Below are 16,570 nucleotides of genomic sequence, written 5' to 3' on the forward strand. Positions count from 1 at the left end.
ACATCAGCTACATCCGCAGGCTCTCTAATATTCCAAATATTGCGGAGGCGGCGGGCCCGATAGGCCCAGTACTCATATGAGACTTCGTATTCACTTCTTACTTTGTTTGGAAACAAAACGATCGAAATTTTCCTCATTGAGGCCACCGAAGCCCCACGGGCTTGATCACGTAAACGCGTCAGACACTGACCTCGCGTCAATAACTTTGGCGTAAGGTATCGCTCATGAAGGGCGTCACGATCAGAGATCTCCTCCGGCGTCCTCGCCGTGGCACCGGAGGTCCAGATGGCCATGCTGTGACCCGCAACCCGCAATCTTTTTGAGACGCTCTTCCGCACTAAGTGGGGTGAAATGTATTCAATATGAGCTTTAGCTTTCGCTATCTCGGCAGCTCAACGACGAGCTTGTTCCTCTATGAGACTTGCTCACTCTTGCTCTTAATTGAGCGGATTCTTAATGATGTTGGACTCAGGGTCCTGTTTCCGCTCCTTGCAGATAAGACATCAGCGGAAACGGATTTGGGGCCGCCGACGTTATCCGGAGAGAAGGTGTGTAAGAGCGACGCTCTTGTTCCTCAACCTCTGATGGAGTGTGACTTTAGAAGTCTACCATTCCCTCATCGTCGAGGAAGGTGCTATGAGTCTGACTCACGTTTGATTGTCAGAGGACAAAGGAAAGCAAACACACCCAAACGGTCAGCCGTTTAGGTTCCAGCCTCAATGAGGAAATGAAGCGAATGTTGTCACTCGGTGTCAACAGTCTGATGGGGGAAGGTGTAATGTAGCACACATCGGTTGAAGAACCGTTGCTGTGGTACATTTACCTTATGGTGTAAATTTTCTTTTATCATATTCTAAATTAGTTAATTATTTAAATCCTATTTATGACGGGTAACAAATGTGGTCGCCGCCAGATATAAATCTGGCGGCCGAAATCTGTTTTTAAATTAGCTAGGGTAAGGCTTTAGATTAAATAACTAATTAAAATGCAGTTTCCCGTTTATCCTTAAAGCTTCAAGTGCCTTCCTAAGGCTTGCGCATTGATCTGTAAGAGATAGAAGCCTTTCTAAGGTATATACTCTTGGGCATAAGTTGCCACTGGGATCTACGAACCCCTGAATCCCTTGATCTAGGATTTATTAAGCCTTAATAGTTTGAACGACTCCCTGAGTTGTTAAACCCATTAGTTCAATAGAACTAAGAGACTCTTAGACTCTAAAAGTCTTCCTCTGACGTTAGGAGCGAGGTAGCTCCGCTACATAAAAGCTACTTATAACCTTCTGTGCACGTCAGTCCACGTGAAGTAGCCGAGGCACCTCTCCTTCACTGTTATCAGTGTTGCTGGGCTAGTACTGTCACCAGTCCTAGCGAAAGTTGCCCAGTTACATGCACGGTGATATTGGATAATAATTTTATGTTTCCTTACTGTTTTCTCTAATTGGAAATACTATTTATTTTTCTCTTATTGAAAATAATATTATTGTAATGAGACAACCCGTTACATCTGCCACCGAGTTTAAATGCCAGCTTGCTGTTGCTCCGATCTGAGCATAGCCCAGTACATGACCATTTCTAAATGTTTTTTTTTAATACTGTAAAAGAGATTTCTTCTTCTTTGTCGTAACACTCAAGACAAGATGCGAGCAGGATTCCGAGGTAGTGAAAATATTACAAAGTGAAAATAGCACGCGTTTAAGCAAGCGAGCAACACAAACTTTTTTCATTAGTTTATTGGCTCGCGCGCTACTATAGGTAGCTATAATCACAATTTATTGAGACAAAGATTTATATAGAACCATTTTGAGCATCTGATTGGCTTAATTCGATAGCCAATACGAATCGACCACTTGGAGGTTCATTTTTCGCACCCATAAATTTCTTTCTTAACATGAAGCTGTCGGTGCTCCTAATCGCCGCCGTAATGACGGCTACTCAAGCCCAAGAAAAAGATGACCTCCCGTCAGATGCTTCTCTTCGAATCGGCGTCAAATTTCGCCCGAAGGATTGCCATATGAAGAGCCAGCTGGGAGACACACTGTCGATGCACTACACGGGCACGTTGCGCAAAGACGGCTCGAAATTTGATTCGAGTCGCGACCGCGACCAGCCTTTCGAGTTTCCGCTTGGCGTAGGGCGTGTCATTAAGGTCGGTATGAGCTATTGTTATTCGTGGAACGCCTGTACTTTGTGTGGCGTTGCGGTGTAAAATACTGATGATATTCATGTCACTTGTAAAATGCATTTCTACGGATTCTGAGCAGGGATGGGATACAGGGTGCGTAATTGTCGACTATATACATTCAGTCCTTATCAAAATGACGCTAACATAATTGCTGTGCATTTTGTACATTTTCGCTTGATTTGTTTATCGTTAGACTTGTGAATATGTGCATTGGGTATTAAATTTTCTGTTGTTTTTTTAATAAGTTGCTTATGGTACGTTTGTGTCTTGCATAGTGAAAAGCGCCGTCTCACAATTCCATCAGACCTCGCCTACGGTGACCAAGGCTCACCCCCAAAGATTCCTGCTAAAGCTACACTGGTCTTTGACGTCGAGCTTCTCGACATCACACGCGAGAGTGACGAGTTATAGATAAATTGAGACGCTAGTAGTAGGCTCGATTTTTCTGAATAATTAGGTTTCGTGTGTTAAAGCCCAAACAAACTCAAGGTTAATGCAGAGCATTAATTCGATGACTCGTTAAGGTAAAAATTCCAGCGAATTAATCAAAGCCAGGCTGAGGGGTTTCAGATCTTTATGGGTCTTAGATCGCTTCCAATATTAATAAACGAAACGGTCATTTTATTGACCGTGGGTAATGCATTCTTAGATGTGACGACTCGTCTATTAGAACGCAAGGAACTTGTTCTGGTGTTCGTTTCTTTCACGATCGTGATCGAATTGAATGATATCAGGTTTTATGTCATATTGAAGTATCGCTATTCTTCCGGCAATGAAGGTCACTATGCAACTGAAGATGTGGGTTTGCAGCGTTTATCTCGTGTGGCCTTAAGTCCACCTGGCGTTTCTGGTAGCCCACCCAGGACCTAAATAACGTGATGTGTAGTAAATCAGCGAAACCTGGTTCAAAAGAAATTACAAAAATTCTATTGCTTAATGAGGGGGGAAGAGCAAAGGTATTATCTAATCCGTCCTAGGGCTACAGACGTTGCTAAATAAGGACCACAATATAGAAAGATGTGGACAGATGTGACCGCCAGCAGTCGCGACGGCGGTTGCGCGCGCTGGCGACCGCGAAGAATCCGCGGCCGCTCACAAGCAAAACGCTGCCATACCTAAAACCTTTATATTCACAATGACTGGCCGAACGCGAGAGGCTGAAGAGGTTCTTTCGATGCTGGCGCTAGAGGCCGGCGTCATAGCTCGCGACCATTACAGCCACCCCTCCAAGAACAACCAATTATCGCAAATACCGTGCCACGGATCTTATGCGCACAAGAATGCAAGCGGCAACCGACGCCCGCTTACGGCCGTGTATGGCTCGATGCCTTCGTGCTTAATTCGAAAGCCTCGCAGCGTGCCCATTGCCCCCCGCCCCACCGAGGCGGATGCTTTGCTTGGCGCTCGCGACCAACACAGCAGCCAGAGCGAAACAGACAGCGACAGCGACGGTAGCTGCACAGCCGGTAGCACAAGGCTATCGCTGCAATCCATCTTACGAATCCCTACCGCCAACTTTTCATGCCGCAGTGTAAAAAAACAAGTATCGGTCGATTTTACACTAAATACAGACGAGGATAATGGATCCAAACAAAGCTTTGATGGCCCCGTCGCGCCGCGATGTATGCCTCGCCGCTTGACTCTTGAAGAAAAGGCCGCTTTGTATCGAGTCCGTCCTGACTTGGAACTCGTACCGACAGTCCTCTTGTTCTCAGAGTTTGAGGAGATGCGACGACAGCGCCAGCGCAAACTCATGTTTTCCATCCTCGGCGCATCGCTCCTTCTGCTCCTCATGATCGTGTTTTACTACCTTGTCTCGCAAATGTAACGTCAGTGGCGACGACGTCAGGACATTAAAGTTGCTCTCCGCTCGTTTTTTATTAATCATGAAATGAATTCATTCGACGTAAAATTTCTTTTTTTTTTATCTAAAATAGTCTCTATCCAAGGTTTGAGCGTAATTTCTGCGCAGTGGTGATTGAGAGATTAAGCCAGTTGGAACTTCAGGTGCTTACGTCTCGTCCCGTCCGTCTCCTCATCGCTTTCTCTCCCTCCAGGTCACAAGAAGACTTGCTACCCATGGCGGACGATGCGGATTTTAAAGAGCGCGAGGCAGCTCTGCTACGCGATCTATCAGCTCTGTATACGAAACTTAATCAGGTGCGAGAAAAGCGTGTGAAAGTCGAGCAGGAGAGTGGAGGTGGAGGAGGCAACGACAACGACACGGACGATGAAAGCAGCCGAGGCTCAAAGCGACGCCGCCGCGTGCTGCTCGTCACTCGAACACTTCCTTTTGGTCTCGTGTCGGATGACGCGCAGTCGCAATGGCGCGCTGAGTTTACCGAGCATGCCAGTCTTGATGGGGCCATGGAAATTTGCCAGTCGCTACATGAAAATTATGACTGCGTCTGGATTGGATCTGTCCATGGCGAAGTTGAGCCCAGTGAACAGAATACTATAAAAGAACAGCTGCGTCAAGACCGCAAGTACTATCCCGTATTTTTAGATAAAAAACGCGAGCGCTTATTTTATCAAGGATTTTGTAAGACAGTACTGTGGCCATTATTTCACTCGTGCCCACCGACAACGGATGATCAAATCACGCAGCATGAAACGATGGAAGGAGGACAGGAAGATGAACGAAGTATGGAAAAAATGTGGCAAGCCTATGTCGCGACCAATCAAGCGTTTGCCGATGCAGTGCAAGAAGTTTATGAAGAAGGTGATTTGGTCTGCATACAGGGATATCATCTGACACTGGTACCACAGATGGTACAAAATTTGTTTCCTAATGAAAATATTTGTCTAGGGTTTTATATGCATATTCCATTTCCCTCGGCCGAACTATTTCGAATTTTAAACAATCGCGAAGAGATTTTAACGGGTATTTTAGGCGCGGATTTAATTGGATTTCAAACGTATGAGTATGCCCGACACTTTCAAAGCGCGTGTGTGCAATTGCTTGGATTAGAAAGTAGCCATAAAGGCGTGGATTCCAATGGTCATTTTGCACGTGTGACCATTTGTCCCGTTGGAATTGATGCCGAAAAGTATACGGCTTTGGTGCAATCGGATGCAGTGCAGGATCAGATTAAACAGTTGGAAAGCCAATTTGCTGGCAAAAAGGTCTGGTTGGGTGTCGATCCATTGGACCAGACGAAAGGGTTGGTGCATAAATTAGTGGCAGTTGAAGACTTATTTGCCCACGAACCGGAATTGGCCAAAAAGGTGGTGCTGTTGCAAATTGTAACGGGAGCGACAGTATTCGAGTCGGCGCTGGAGTCGCAAGTAGAGTCGCTGGTGTCTCGTATTAATAGTAATTTGCAAGATATTGGAACGGAAGGTCCTGTCCAATATTTGAATAAAGACATTGCGAAGGAAGCATTGATTGCGTTGTACGCCGTGGCCGACACTTTAGTGATCACGCCGGTTCGGGATGGGATGAATTTAGTTCCATTTGGGTATATTGTGTGTCGGGAGGCGGTGAATAAGCATGCTCGTGTGATTTTGAGTGAGTTTGCCGGCTGTGCTCAATCGTTGGGAGGCGCTCGACTTGTGAATCCATGGAACACGGAAGAGTTGACGGATGCATTGCAAGCATCGCTACAAGAGAGTGAGGAAGTGATGCGTGCTCATCAGCACATGTACAGCTACGTCAGTTCGTTTACATCGAGGCACTGGGCTGATAATTTCTTGGAACAACTGCATGAATGTAGTGAAGAAAATGCCGTCTCAGTCTCTGGTAGAGAATTAAGTCGTCGGGACATGATGTCGGCGTATATTCGATCGTCTCGTCGATTGATTTTCATTAATTATGAAGGTGTTTTGGCTGCAGAGGCGTCGATCCCCGAGTTAGCGTATCCTCCTCAAGAGCTGATTTGGCAATTGTCGATGCTGACCAAAGATGTTCGCAATACTGTGGTTCTAGTCAGTGCGCGCAGCACATCGGTTTGTGAACAGTGGTTTGCGGGGCTATCAGGAAATCTTGTGCTTGCAGCGGAGTATGGCGTATACGTGAAGTGGGTGGGAAAAAATGAAAACTGGCACTGTACGGTGCCGAATATGGACTTGAGTTGGTGGGAACATGTGGTTCCACTGCTTGAATACTATACCGAGCGAACGCCAGGGGCGTATATTGAGCGGAAGGAGAGTTCGGTGACGTGGCATTATCGAGACTGTGATTTGGACCACGGACTATGGCAAGCTAGCGAGCTTTTGGTGTCGTTGCGAGAGATTACACGGTCGCTCCCAGTGTCGGTTTGCCCTGGAAATCGGTATTTGGAAATCCGGCCGCAAAAAGTGAGTAAAGCGACTTTGTTTGAGCGCATTTGGGAGTACATGAATTGGTCGTTGCTATATCCGGATGACGATCCTGTGACGACGGATAACTTTGGAGCCTCCTTTTTTTCGTCATCGCCATCTGTAATGAAATCTCGTGACTTTATTGATGAGAAGGAGGCAACAGTGATGGGTGAGGATGAAAACAGTGGAACTCATCCACTACACTTCGCGAGCTTGAATATCGATCCTGAAGCCTTGGATGGGGCGGATGAGAAACAAGCTGTTGATTTTGTATTGGTCATTGCGTCGGGCGACGACCGAACTGATGAAGATTTATTTGCGGTTCTGGTGCCACCTCCAATTGACTTGGAAGCTTATTGTCGACAGCTTGAAAAGGATGAATTTGATCGTCTGTCGGACCATAAATTGGCACCTATGAATATAAATGAAGGATCGGTACCGCTGTTGCAGCGGCGAAGTTTAATTCAGGATAAAGGCAAAAACGATTATGCAAATGGTTCTTTGAGTTTTAAAGGCATTGATGACAACATGTCATCTACTGCTTTTAGACGACTACTTGGTCGAGACAGTGGCTCTGGAACGCATCAGACAAATGATGCCGACTTTCTCACGCTGGGGGAAAATATGACGAAGCTGACGCCTCTTGCCAAGCCATCAATTTCTGAAGGAGCTGCGAATATGTTTCCGGTCGCGATGCTGAATCGACAGTCCAATGCTGTGCGCGATGAAATTACTGAAAAGAGCAAATTTACGCCTCGACGGGACTTTCCGCCGTCTGCAGCTCTTTTCAAAGCGATGAAGGTGAAATATGGCGCCAATTTTGGAATCCATCGACTTCCAGATACACCGGCAGCGTGTTGGGCTTTAGTTTGTCCGCCCTTAACACGTGCGAAGCTTGAAGATGGCGTCGGAGCACAAATTGGAATGGATGGAAAGATCTCTTTAACGGGTGGTGGTGCTTCTGCCATGGGGTTGGCCAGTCCGTTTTCGTCTCGGAGTATTTCCGCGACCGCTTTGGATGTCATCTTACCGACGGTTGACAGCGGTGGATTGGCGGATACATTGATTAGTAGTGCTGAGCACGTTCAAGACGAGACTTCAAGCTTGGTCTCGACGATTACAGTTGCAAATGAATTTCTGAAAGAGAAGGCGAGTCGAACGACTTCGATATCAACTGAGGACGTGGATGAGAATCGGTACCGTTTTCCTGTTAATACTTTTGTTTGCACTCTTGGACGCAAGCTTTCGCAAGCTCCATATTACATAAAGAATTCGGGCGATTTATTTCAATTGCTGCAAGAGATGGGGATGAGTAGCCATAATCGAAAGCAGCGAATGCTCTCTATGGGCAGTGTTGGGGACTGTTAAAGCGCGCAATGAACAGCCATCCCTTTATTTTCGAACTAGCCGATGCCGTTTCCTATCTATGTAGTACATCATACTACTAGTATGATGGCTGTATTGCTTTGCTGACAGAATTTAGCATACGAGGCAACGTTTATTTTAATAAAGCAGCACATTTAAGCAATTTTAAAGGCATTTAGAATGAATTAAAGCCACTTTCATCATCGCAGAGTAAACGAACCACTCGGATTTGTAGCGACTGAATTTGGTCTCATTGATACTCGTTACGTTAACAAAGATGAAAGGTTTTTAGCTCCGACAGGCGGACCGTCACCTTGTCAAGGTGACGGTCTGCCTGTCGGAGCAAAATTGTAATTTTGCGAATAAGAGCATATCTTTGTCATGTGTACCGAGAAAATGTGTACGCGCAAGACAAACAATTTTTTCGTATTGAAAAAGTATTGCGGACACAGGTTGCCAGGATTGATCACAGCCATTGCACGCACCGCTTTGCCCGCATCGCGAGCCTCTTTTATAGCGCTTACATCAAGAGCCCCACGCATTGACCTGCATTGCCCTTTTAAATTTCAGCAGATTTCTCAATCTAGTCCATTGAAATATTGCGATGTTGTAAGAATTAAACGAAAAACGCACATTTTTTAAATTGCTTTGGCAGTTCGTCAAATAACTATCTATGATTTCTGTACAATGACCATCACAGCAACATCAAGCGATTAATTTAAAGTGTCATTAAAAAGCGAATCCAAGTAAAAGATAAATTCGGCGGTGTCCGTGTCTACAAATTACGATGCTTTCATGAACGTTTCTAGTACTGTTTTCGAACTTTAACGAAAGGTTTACGTTGAAAGTTGGATCAATCCTTTCAATGCTAAGGTTAACCATACTTTGCCATGTTTAGGTACATGTACAATATGTTGTTGCACTGACCATTCATTCCTTCCAATAGTAAAATAACAACTTAATGATTGACCATTAAATGGTCTTAAAAAGGTTGTTTTAAAAGCGGCTATAAAAATGAAGAAGAAGCAACCTGCAGTCCAAGATTTAATTTTGCAACCCAACCTTTTAAGCGAATAACGATTCAACAGGAGCAACATTTACTCAAGCAAGTCAACAAGAGCAACATTTACTCAAGCAAGCTCCTTGTCCAGTCCGCGAAAGTGAGCAGATCGGCGCACCCATGTGCGGCTAAGCACTTCATCATTCGTGGCCAGACGTAGTTCGCGGGTTTCATCCCGAACAAGCAGGTGCTTTTTCTTCGTAGTGGTGTCTTTAATTGCTAATCGAAATTTAGCCTTGCTCTTACTGTACTTGGGATTGGCAAAAGTTTTCTGTGGCACAATCTTATTGTTGCTTGCGAGTCGCTGCAACTCCAGTGCCTCTTCTGGGTACAATTGGTCCGTGTGTCCGTGCTTGCCCATGCGTCGGACAAGAGGTGGGTAGCCCTCAAACTCGTCGCTTAGAAAGAAAAATTCGGGGTTTCGAAATGCCTCGTCATCATCGCCCATAAGCGCGGCTTTCTCATAATCCTCTAGTTCGTAGTCTGGCTGCAGAGCCTCTTCCTCTTGTCGTGCAATCTTTTTAAGCCTAGCAACTTCCTTTTCTTTACCCGCGGCCAGAGCATCTGCTAGCATCTTCGATTGCTTTTCCATTTCGATATTGGCCTTGTCTTTCGCTTCCTGTATTTTGGCACGAAATTCCTCGGGCGTCAGCTCGGCTTCTATGCGTTTTAACCATATAATTGCCTCCACACGGGGCTTCGAAAGATGAAATTTACGTGCAAGGACTTGCGGCGTCCATCGCAAAGGATTCTCTAGAAAAAGCTCCATCACCAGATCGTCCAGCTCTTCATTTTCCTCCACGCCGCCCTTGTTCACGTCCGGAATCGCATCGACTTCAATGTCGCCGTCCTTTCCCTCAGAGTCCTCCTGATCATCGCCCACTTCACTATCATCGCCTTCTTCTTCTTCTCCGCCTTCGCCTTTAGCTATCTTGTCGCCATCCGCCAGACTCAAAAAGCGCGAAGGCGTCGATTCGGACGACTCGAAGCGCACCGCTCCGATGCTTCGTACATCACCGCGAATTATAGGCGTTGCAGAATGAGAGCAGCATAGAGTGTGCAATCTGAAGACAGCACTGCGGCCTCTGACACGCGCTAAAGCGCGACTCCAAGCGCGATGCATCTCGAAGCTGTGGTGGCAAGAGGTTCTGAGCCTTTCTTGTCATACCAGTAGCATACCGGTATCAAACCCACTCGCCCATTTTGTCAGTTTTTCATCATGCTGCCAATAAAGGTGTGGATGTTGCGCTTCTTGCGGCAACATTTGATGCTTGCACTGTTTCTCACGATTAGCTCTATCATCGCAGCCATCGTGTATGAAGTAGTTGATGGTGGAAAGCCCAAGGCATGGACATACGATGCGCCTGAGCTAAACTCTGTGGATCTCGAAGGTTCCGATCGTCCGCGTGCGCTCTGGACAAACGAAGACTTCGAATGCATTGGCTGGCGAGCCACACACGACTGTAACCCATACGGTACAAGAGACGTAGCTCATGATCGCGAATGCAGAGAGCCCATTCCGCGGTCCAGCGGATTCTGCGAGGTGCGGAATCGCACGAGTGGCGATGTCCTGCGTGTTATGCTGGCTACCTGCAAGAGCTGGCAATGGTATTTAGTACCGACGCTTTCGTGTGACGATGCGCGGAATTTTACGGATTTTAGCATTCAAGCAACTAGGTACAGTCATCCACCACCGAAGTACCCAGTCCCGCAGTTTGGACGGACTGAAGACAATGAAGTCGTGGCTTCTAGAGGCATCGTCATGATCGCGTATCCTAAAGTAGTCGCCGGGCTTTATGCTATCATACGGACCCTTCGATATTTAGGCTGTGCTTTACCAGTGGAAGTATGGATCGACCCAACCGAGATGAGACCCAAACATTCTGTTCTCTTGGAGTTAGTGAAGTACTATAATGTCGTAGTGAACGTCATAGACGACCCCAATGCCTCCAAATTTCTTGCCAAACCTTACGCTATTTACCACTCGCAATTTGAAAGTCTTTTGTGGCTTGATTCCGACAATATTCCCATTCGTGATCCCACGTATTTGTTTGAGACGCCGGAATTTGTCATGCATGGAGCAATGTTCTGGCCGGACTTTTGGAGACCATCGATTGGCACACCGTTTAATGTGCACCACCAAAGCGCGTTATGGACACTTTTGGACATGCCATTCATTGATATGTTTGAGCAAGAAAGTGGACAGCTGCTAGTCAATCGGTCGCGATCTGAGGCGGCGCTAAACAAGCTGATGTTTTACTCATTGCATAAGCCACGATTACTTACCGATTGGCATCTCGTTTATGGTGACAAGGATTTATTTCGTCTGGCATGGCTCAACACATCCACGCCTTTCTATATGGTGCAATATCTCGTAGCGCTAGGAGGCCTTTACAACGAAGAGGACAATTTCTTCTGCGGTGTGTCCATGATGCAGCGCGACCCACAAGGTGAGCTTATTTTCATGCATCGAAATCAAGCAAAGCTTACGGGACGGCGTGATCAAAAGCCTTTAATATCTCACCTTCAGAAATTTACGGGTGGGGACGGCACGATGGCCTCGCTTGCACGCGACCTGGATAAATATCGTGTCCACTGTAAGATGCGTCAACTAGGGCAGTACACGTGCTTCATGCTCGATCCGCGAGCGCCTGATGGCACTAGCACACCATCGTTGGTACTCAGTCTTCAAGACACAAAGTACACAGTCATAGAGCAGCACGCAATTCGCTTTTCGATCGAAGGTCGTGGGCTTTTGAACAAGGAAGAAGAAGCAGAAGTTGCAAAGACTGAAACTAAAATCCAAGCTGTTCACGAGAAAGAGGCTGCTGCTATTGTCAAAGCAAGGGAACGATCGATAATGCAGGCGCGTGTTATTTTTGGCATTATTACAGTGATTGCACTCGGTATTTGGCTGCGGTGGCTTTGGTTGCAGAGGTGTGTGAAAAAACTATCGAGGCTAACAGACACCTTGTCAGTAGCAGTAACTGACGAAGTGTCTCCGTCGCACATTGTCGTGGCAGTCGATCCATCTCAAGAATCTTCCGGATCCTCAACAGCTTTGTATACCGGGACATCACGACGACGCAATTCGTCTTTCCAGCTCGATGATAAGTAGTCATTCCAATGAGGAGTATGAGCTCAAAACTTGCTCACTAATCGGACAACAGGTTCCGAGCGAGTTCGAAGTGGTGCATTGTATTTGTGTCGTGGACGACCCATTTACCAAGAACTGTAGTTCACAGACTAAATATTCATGCTGCGACTCGGCCACAAAGATGTTATGAGCATTTGATCGAGTCATTTAGGAAAAAAATGTTAGACCGCTTAATTTATTAAGTTTTTCGTTTCTCAACGAATAGATTCAATATATATTTCGGCTACATGTCACTAGCAGCTCCAAACACCTTAATTACAGGAGAAACTTCTAGATCAGGTATCATAGAACGGCCTGAATTAAGGTGAGGTTTCATCTTGCACAATTATCGGATTAAATGCGTGTTTCTTTTTAGGGAACCGTTAATCTGTTCAGTTTGATATAACTCTATATGATTGGCTAGAACCCAAGCTAAAATACCGTCTCAAATAGACTTTCGTTTTCCCATAAGTTCCATTAATTTGGGCTAATAATGATAAGAGATCGCCAGGATTCGGCCTGTACGTGCCCAAATAGAACATGCGTGTCGACGATCGGGAATACTCTCCGATAATTTTTATTGACGAGAACGTCGCCCAGGCAGCAGCAGCCAGTACAGAGGCACGCAAGATTCCATGGAGGCTGCCTAATATGTTTAGGACACTTTTGTGCGCAAAATTTGACGAGCTCAGCGAAGAAGACAGTGAATCTCTCTTCACATGTGCGTCAATCTGACTGCAACACTGTCGTAAAAAAGTATTGCTCATTCCGGGACATTGACCGAAGCAACAAACGGGAGAGACCGCCCAAATTCTTACCAATCGTGCTAAGAAGCATTGTATTAAAGGTATCTAACAAAGTTGCGGAGGTGACTTCCATAGAGTTGCATGTAATAATGAATCTGATAGATCAACTATTTTCTTTTCTCCTTACGCGTGATGCGATTACTAGCAATTTTTTTAAACATGACTATAGCGTGATATGACGAAGAGTAAACATTGTTGTGCTTTAATCTTGATAACTTACAACTTGCAGAAAATACTTGCGGTGAAGACAGCCGTTTGTGTAACGGGGTGTATCGTTACATGAAATTAATACTTAAAGGTTGTTAATTAATATATTATCTAAAAGGTAGATAATATTTGGAGGATATTACTTTGTATAGTAATGTTCAGAATTCTTATCCCATCATATCTATTTATTCCGTAGACTAATCAGCTGTAGAGATAAACAAAAGAGAGATACAGATAAGATAAGATAAGATAAGATAAGATAAGATAGAGATCAGAATTCAATTGCATGTTTAGTAGTAGATTATAATTAAGTTAGCATTTACAAGATAGATAGAATAGATACTTAATTATATTAATACAATTTTCATTTAACCCTCTTTATGCTAGTTACCTTAAAGAGAAGTCTTCTCTGCACGTACTAGTGTACGTGAATAACGTAAGGCACCACTCGCAACTGAAGCAGTGCGAAGTGGACTTGTACTGAAGCAGTACAAGTCGTAGTGCCCCGTTACAGTTTGCGTAAGACTAAGAAGACCTGCTGGGCGTTAAGGTTTTGACTGTCATATGAAAGTATCAATCATCAAAGTATCAAGACTATTAACGTACCGGCGTTCCAGCACCGCATCACTATGGATGCATAAAATTATCAAATCTTATCAGCTGAGGGGATTTTTACCGAAAACTTGATGGTTCCCTTCTTTCAATCTACACATGTCACCTTTCAAAAAGATTGGACTCTTTATGAGTGGCGAGTTTTCGGTTATAACAAATAAAGAGAAAACATATATTTGGGTCAACAACGCTTACTCTCTAACCTAGATGTTGAAAAAGATTGGATGCTGAGCTTATTTACGGTCGTTTGAATTTGTTCTCCACTAGAATTTTTAGATGTCAAAAATGCCGCCAAAATTGCTTATTCAGGAAGTCAGGTTAGTATCCTCTGTAAGTAATTCATTTCGGATTATCTTTTGAACCATTCATTTTTTTAATTCAATTTTACATATGCGCCATAATAAAAACAGGTAAAAAGGTTTGCGCAATTAGGAGAGATGATACTTAGTAAGAATTGTATTTAGGATAGGCGACACTTGCAGGAGTATACCAAAATTATCGGTTAGTAAAACTAAATTTTAATTCAGTCGTAAATTACCTTCATTCCTCACAAGTGGCACCACTTGTTGGTCTTCCGCTTGCGTCTTCGTCGTCCGCTCGCTTCTTCCCCGTCCGTTCACTTCTTCGTCGTCCACTTGCGTTTTCGCCGTCCGCTTGCGTCTTCGCCGTCCGATCGCGACTTCGCCGTTCGCTCGCTCGCTTCTTCGCCGCTCGCTTCTTCGACATTTGCGCTTCATTGGACTGCACTACGTTGGATTGCCCGGCACTGCTTGTAGCGTGAGAGATTCCCTCGCAGCCAGTAACGTACTGCTTGTAGCGTGGGAATTTTCGCGCGCGGTCAACTGCTCCATTCCTTTGGAAGCGCTGTGTAGCAATTTTGAGTGTGTGGCTTTCAGTATCCACTGTAAATCCAAGCGTCTGTCTGGCAGATATAGTCGCTTAGTCTGTGTGAGGTTGGTTCCGTCTTAACTCGGTGAAACCGTTAATCCATCTGGAATAAGGTTGAATCTCTAACGCATTACGCCTTAGGACAAAAGTAAGTCGTTGAGTTCTATGAGTAAGAAGAGAAAGGTTAATACTTAGATTTTATTCGACTGCAGAAAGGCTTCCTCTTTGAGAACGGTGAGAGTCTGCAAAGTCTGCGAACGATCCGCTTGCGTCTTTACAAAAGATTCGGCGCATTGCAAAGATCTTAGCAAAACAACTCACCAAGGAGAAAGCCTGTCTGCCCAAGCAAGAGTCCACCTTATCAGCTCCGCTACACGAAGTTGACGCGCTTTTAGAAGAAGCCGAGAGCACCATTTTAAAGGATCTTCGGTTTAATTTAAGAGACTAAAATAAACTAAACAACTAAGTCTTTTAAAAGTTCCGAACACATGCTTCTTCCATTATGGGCCAACCCTCATACGCCGATCTAATGCAGCAAATGATGCATATGCTACAGCAACAACAAGAGTTAATCGAAACATTGGCTGATACTTAAAACGAAGGTGGGCGTTAGAGTGGGCAAACTAAGGATACCGACGTATAGCGGAAGAAGCGAAGAATTGTTTCGACTTTATTACGCGCAAAAACAGCAGTATTTTATTGCGCGCGGTACGAATTGGGAAGAGGACGCAATGGCTGCTCAAGTACTTGCCGTACTAGGAAGCTCATTGCGAGGTCCAACAGCACAATGGTTCTTGCTGCATCAATCAGAAATTCACTCAGTCGATGAGTTTTCTCTAGCAGTGGAAAAGGAATTTGTTCCTGCGGATCTGCAGCAACGTCTTCGAGACGATCTGCATTGGCTGAGACAAGCCAATTGCAAAGACTTAACGGACTACAATGCAAAATTTTGACACATTATTTCGCAAGTTGAGAAAATGACCGAAATAGACAAAAATCATCTATTTTCAACGAGGGTTAAAAACAAGAACCCAATAAGAAGCTCAATACCGACGGGGAAACACACTGTCGGAGGCTATTAATCTGGAGCTCGACTCTGAACGCGCAAATTTGGGTGGTTATCATCAACACACCGCTACAACTCCTCGTCCTGGTCCAGCAAATGTGGCCAGAGAATTAATCAATGAGCCAGAGCCGATGGAAATCGACAATGCAGACGGGGTTGCTGCAACGCGTCATGTCTGAAGTGGCAAATCAAGTCTTTCGTTCGACGGCACTAATACCACCAAAAATAAGGTGAAGAAAGGAGTCGCAAATATCTCCTTTGATGGTAATAAATTTTCTGACATTCCGGTCATTGAGTGGCCAATGAGCAATTTATATGATGTAATTCTGGGTAAGCCTTGGTTTACTGCGCCCGAGCCAATCTTAAATTGGCGTACGCATCAAATTTAGTTCAAAAGTGGTGACATACCACAGGATTAGGTTTTTGAACCGGTCATTATTTATTCTGCCGAGTTTTCGAGGAAATTGAAGACACCACAATACGATGAAGTCTATCGGGTCAAAATTTACTAAGAATCGGAATCTACAGAACCTCGTGAAAAACGGTTAAAGGCTTTACTCGATTCCTATTGTAACGGGCTAAAGTTGCCCTAATGTTACACAGTCCCCGTTAAGTACATTTGGTGTACTTAAGGGGATGGTCAATTACTAAATAATAGTAATTAGAACCAACACTCGGGTGTGGTGCACATTTGTGACCAACCCTTGTGGATGTGATGCACATGGGTGCATTCATATTAGGAGGGATGACGCCTAGCGTCATCCGTTACGCGAGGTATCTATAAAGAAGATACGCTCGCAATACATATTAAATGATATCTATAGAGATATCATTTTAATTGGTAAAAATAGGTATTTGTATTTAATTCTATTAAATATAAATCAGTCTGAAAATTACTACCTACTTGGTAAGTGCGCACGAGGAGACGGATTACCGCTCCCGTGACG

The 16,570-nt window shown here is 44.8% G+C and overlaps 5 protein-coding genes across 5 annotated transcripts; 4 read left to right on the forward strand and 1 right to left on the reverse strand.

The window, feature by feature from the left end:
- Positions 1-1,887: 1,887 nt before the first annotated feature.
- CCR75_000453 (uncharacterized protein) lies at positions 1,888-2,205 on the forward strand (the record flags this gene model as incomplete). The annotated part of the gene is made up of 1 exon (XM_067958560.1): positions 1,888-2,205. One exon carries the CDS (start codon positions 1,888-1,890, stop codon positions 2,203-2,205), a length of 318 nt encoding a protein of 105 aa, XP_067817966.1.
- Positions 2,206-2,221: 16 nt separating this feature from the next.
- Positions 2,222-4,093, forward strand: CCR75_000454 (uncharacterized protein; the record flags this gene model as incomplete). Its single annotated transcript, XM_067958561.1, has 2 exons — positions 2,222-2,274; positions 2,457-4,093. 2 exons carry the CDS (start codon positions 2,222-2,224, stop codon positions 2,590-2,592), a joined length of 189 nt encoding a protein of 62 aa, XP_067817892.1. The 3' UTR covers positions 2,593-4,093.
- A 167-nt stretch (positions 4,094-4,260) lies between these two features.
- Positions 4,261-7,851, forward strand: CCR75_000455 (uncharacterized protein; the record flags this gene model as incomplete). Its single annotated transcript, XM_067958562.1, has 1 exon — positions 4,261-7,851. The coding sequence occupies one exon, from the start codon at positions 4,261-4,263 to the stop codon at positions 7,849-7,851; it is 3,591 nt and encodes a 1,196-aa protein (XP_067817893.1).
- Positions 7,852-8,978: 1,127 nt separating this feature from the next.
- On the reverse strand, positions 8,979-10,031 carry CCR75_000456 (uncharacterized protein; the record flags this gene model as incomplete). Its single annotated transcript, XM_067958563.1, has 1 exon — positions 8,979-10,031. One exon carries the CDS (start codon positions 10,029-10,031, stop codon positions 8,979-8,981), a length of 1,053 nt encoding a protein of 350 aa, XP_067817894.1.
- Positions 10,032-10,127: 96 nt separating this feature from the next.
- On the forward strand, positions 10,128-12,026 carry CCR75_000457 (uncharacterized protein; the record flags this gene model as incomplete). Its single annotated transcript, XM_067958564.1, has 1 exon — positions 10,128-12,026. One exon carries the CDS (start codon positions 10,128-10,130, stop codon positions 12,024-12,026), a length of 1,899 nt encoding a protein of 632 aa, XP_067817965.1.
- Between the last annotated feature and the right edge of the window lie 4,544 nt (positions 12,027-16,570).

Source organism: Bremia lactucae, linkage group LG6, assembly GCF_004359215.1.
Source record: "Bremia lactucae strain SF5 linkage group LG6, whole genome shotgun sequence".
NCBI classification, from domain to species: domain Eukaryota; phylum Oomycota; class Peronosporomycetes; order Peronosporales; family Peronosporaceae; genus Bremia; species Bremia lactucae.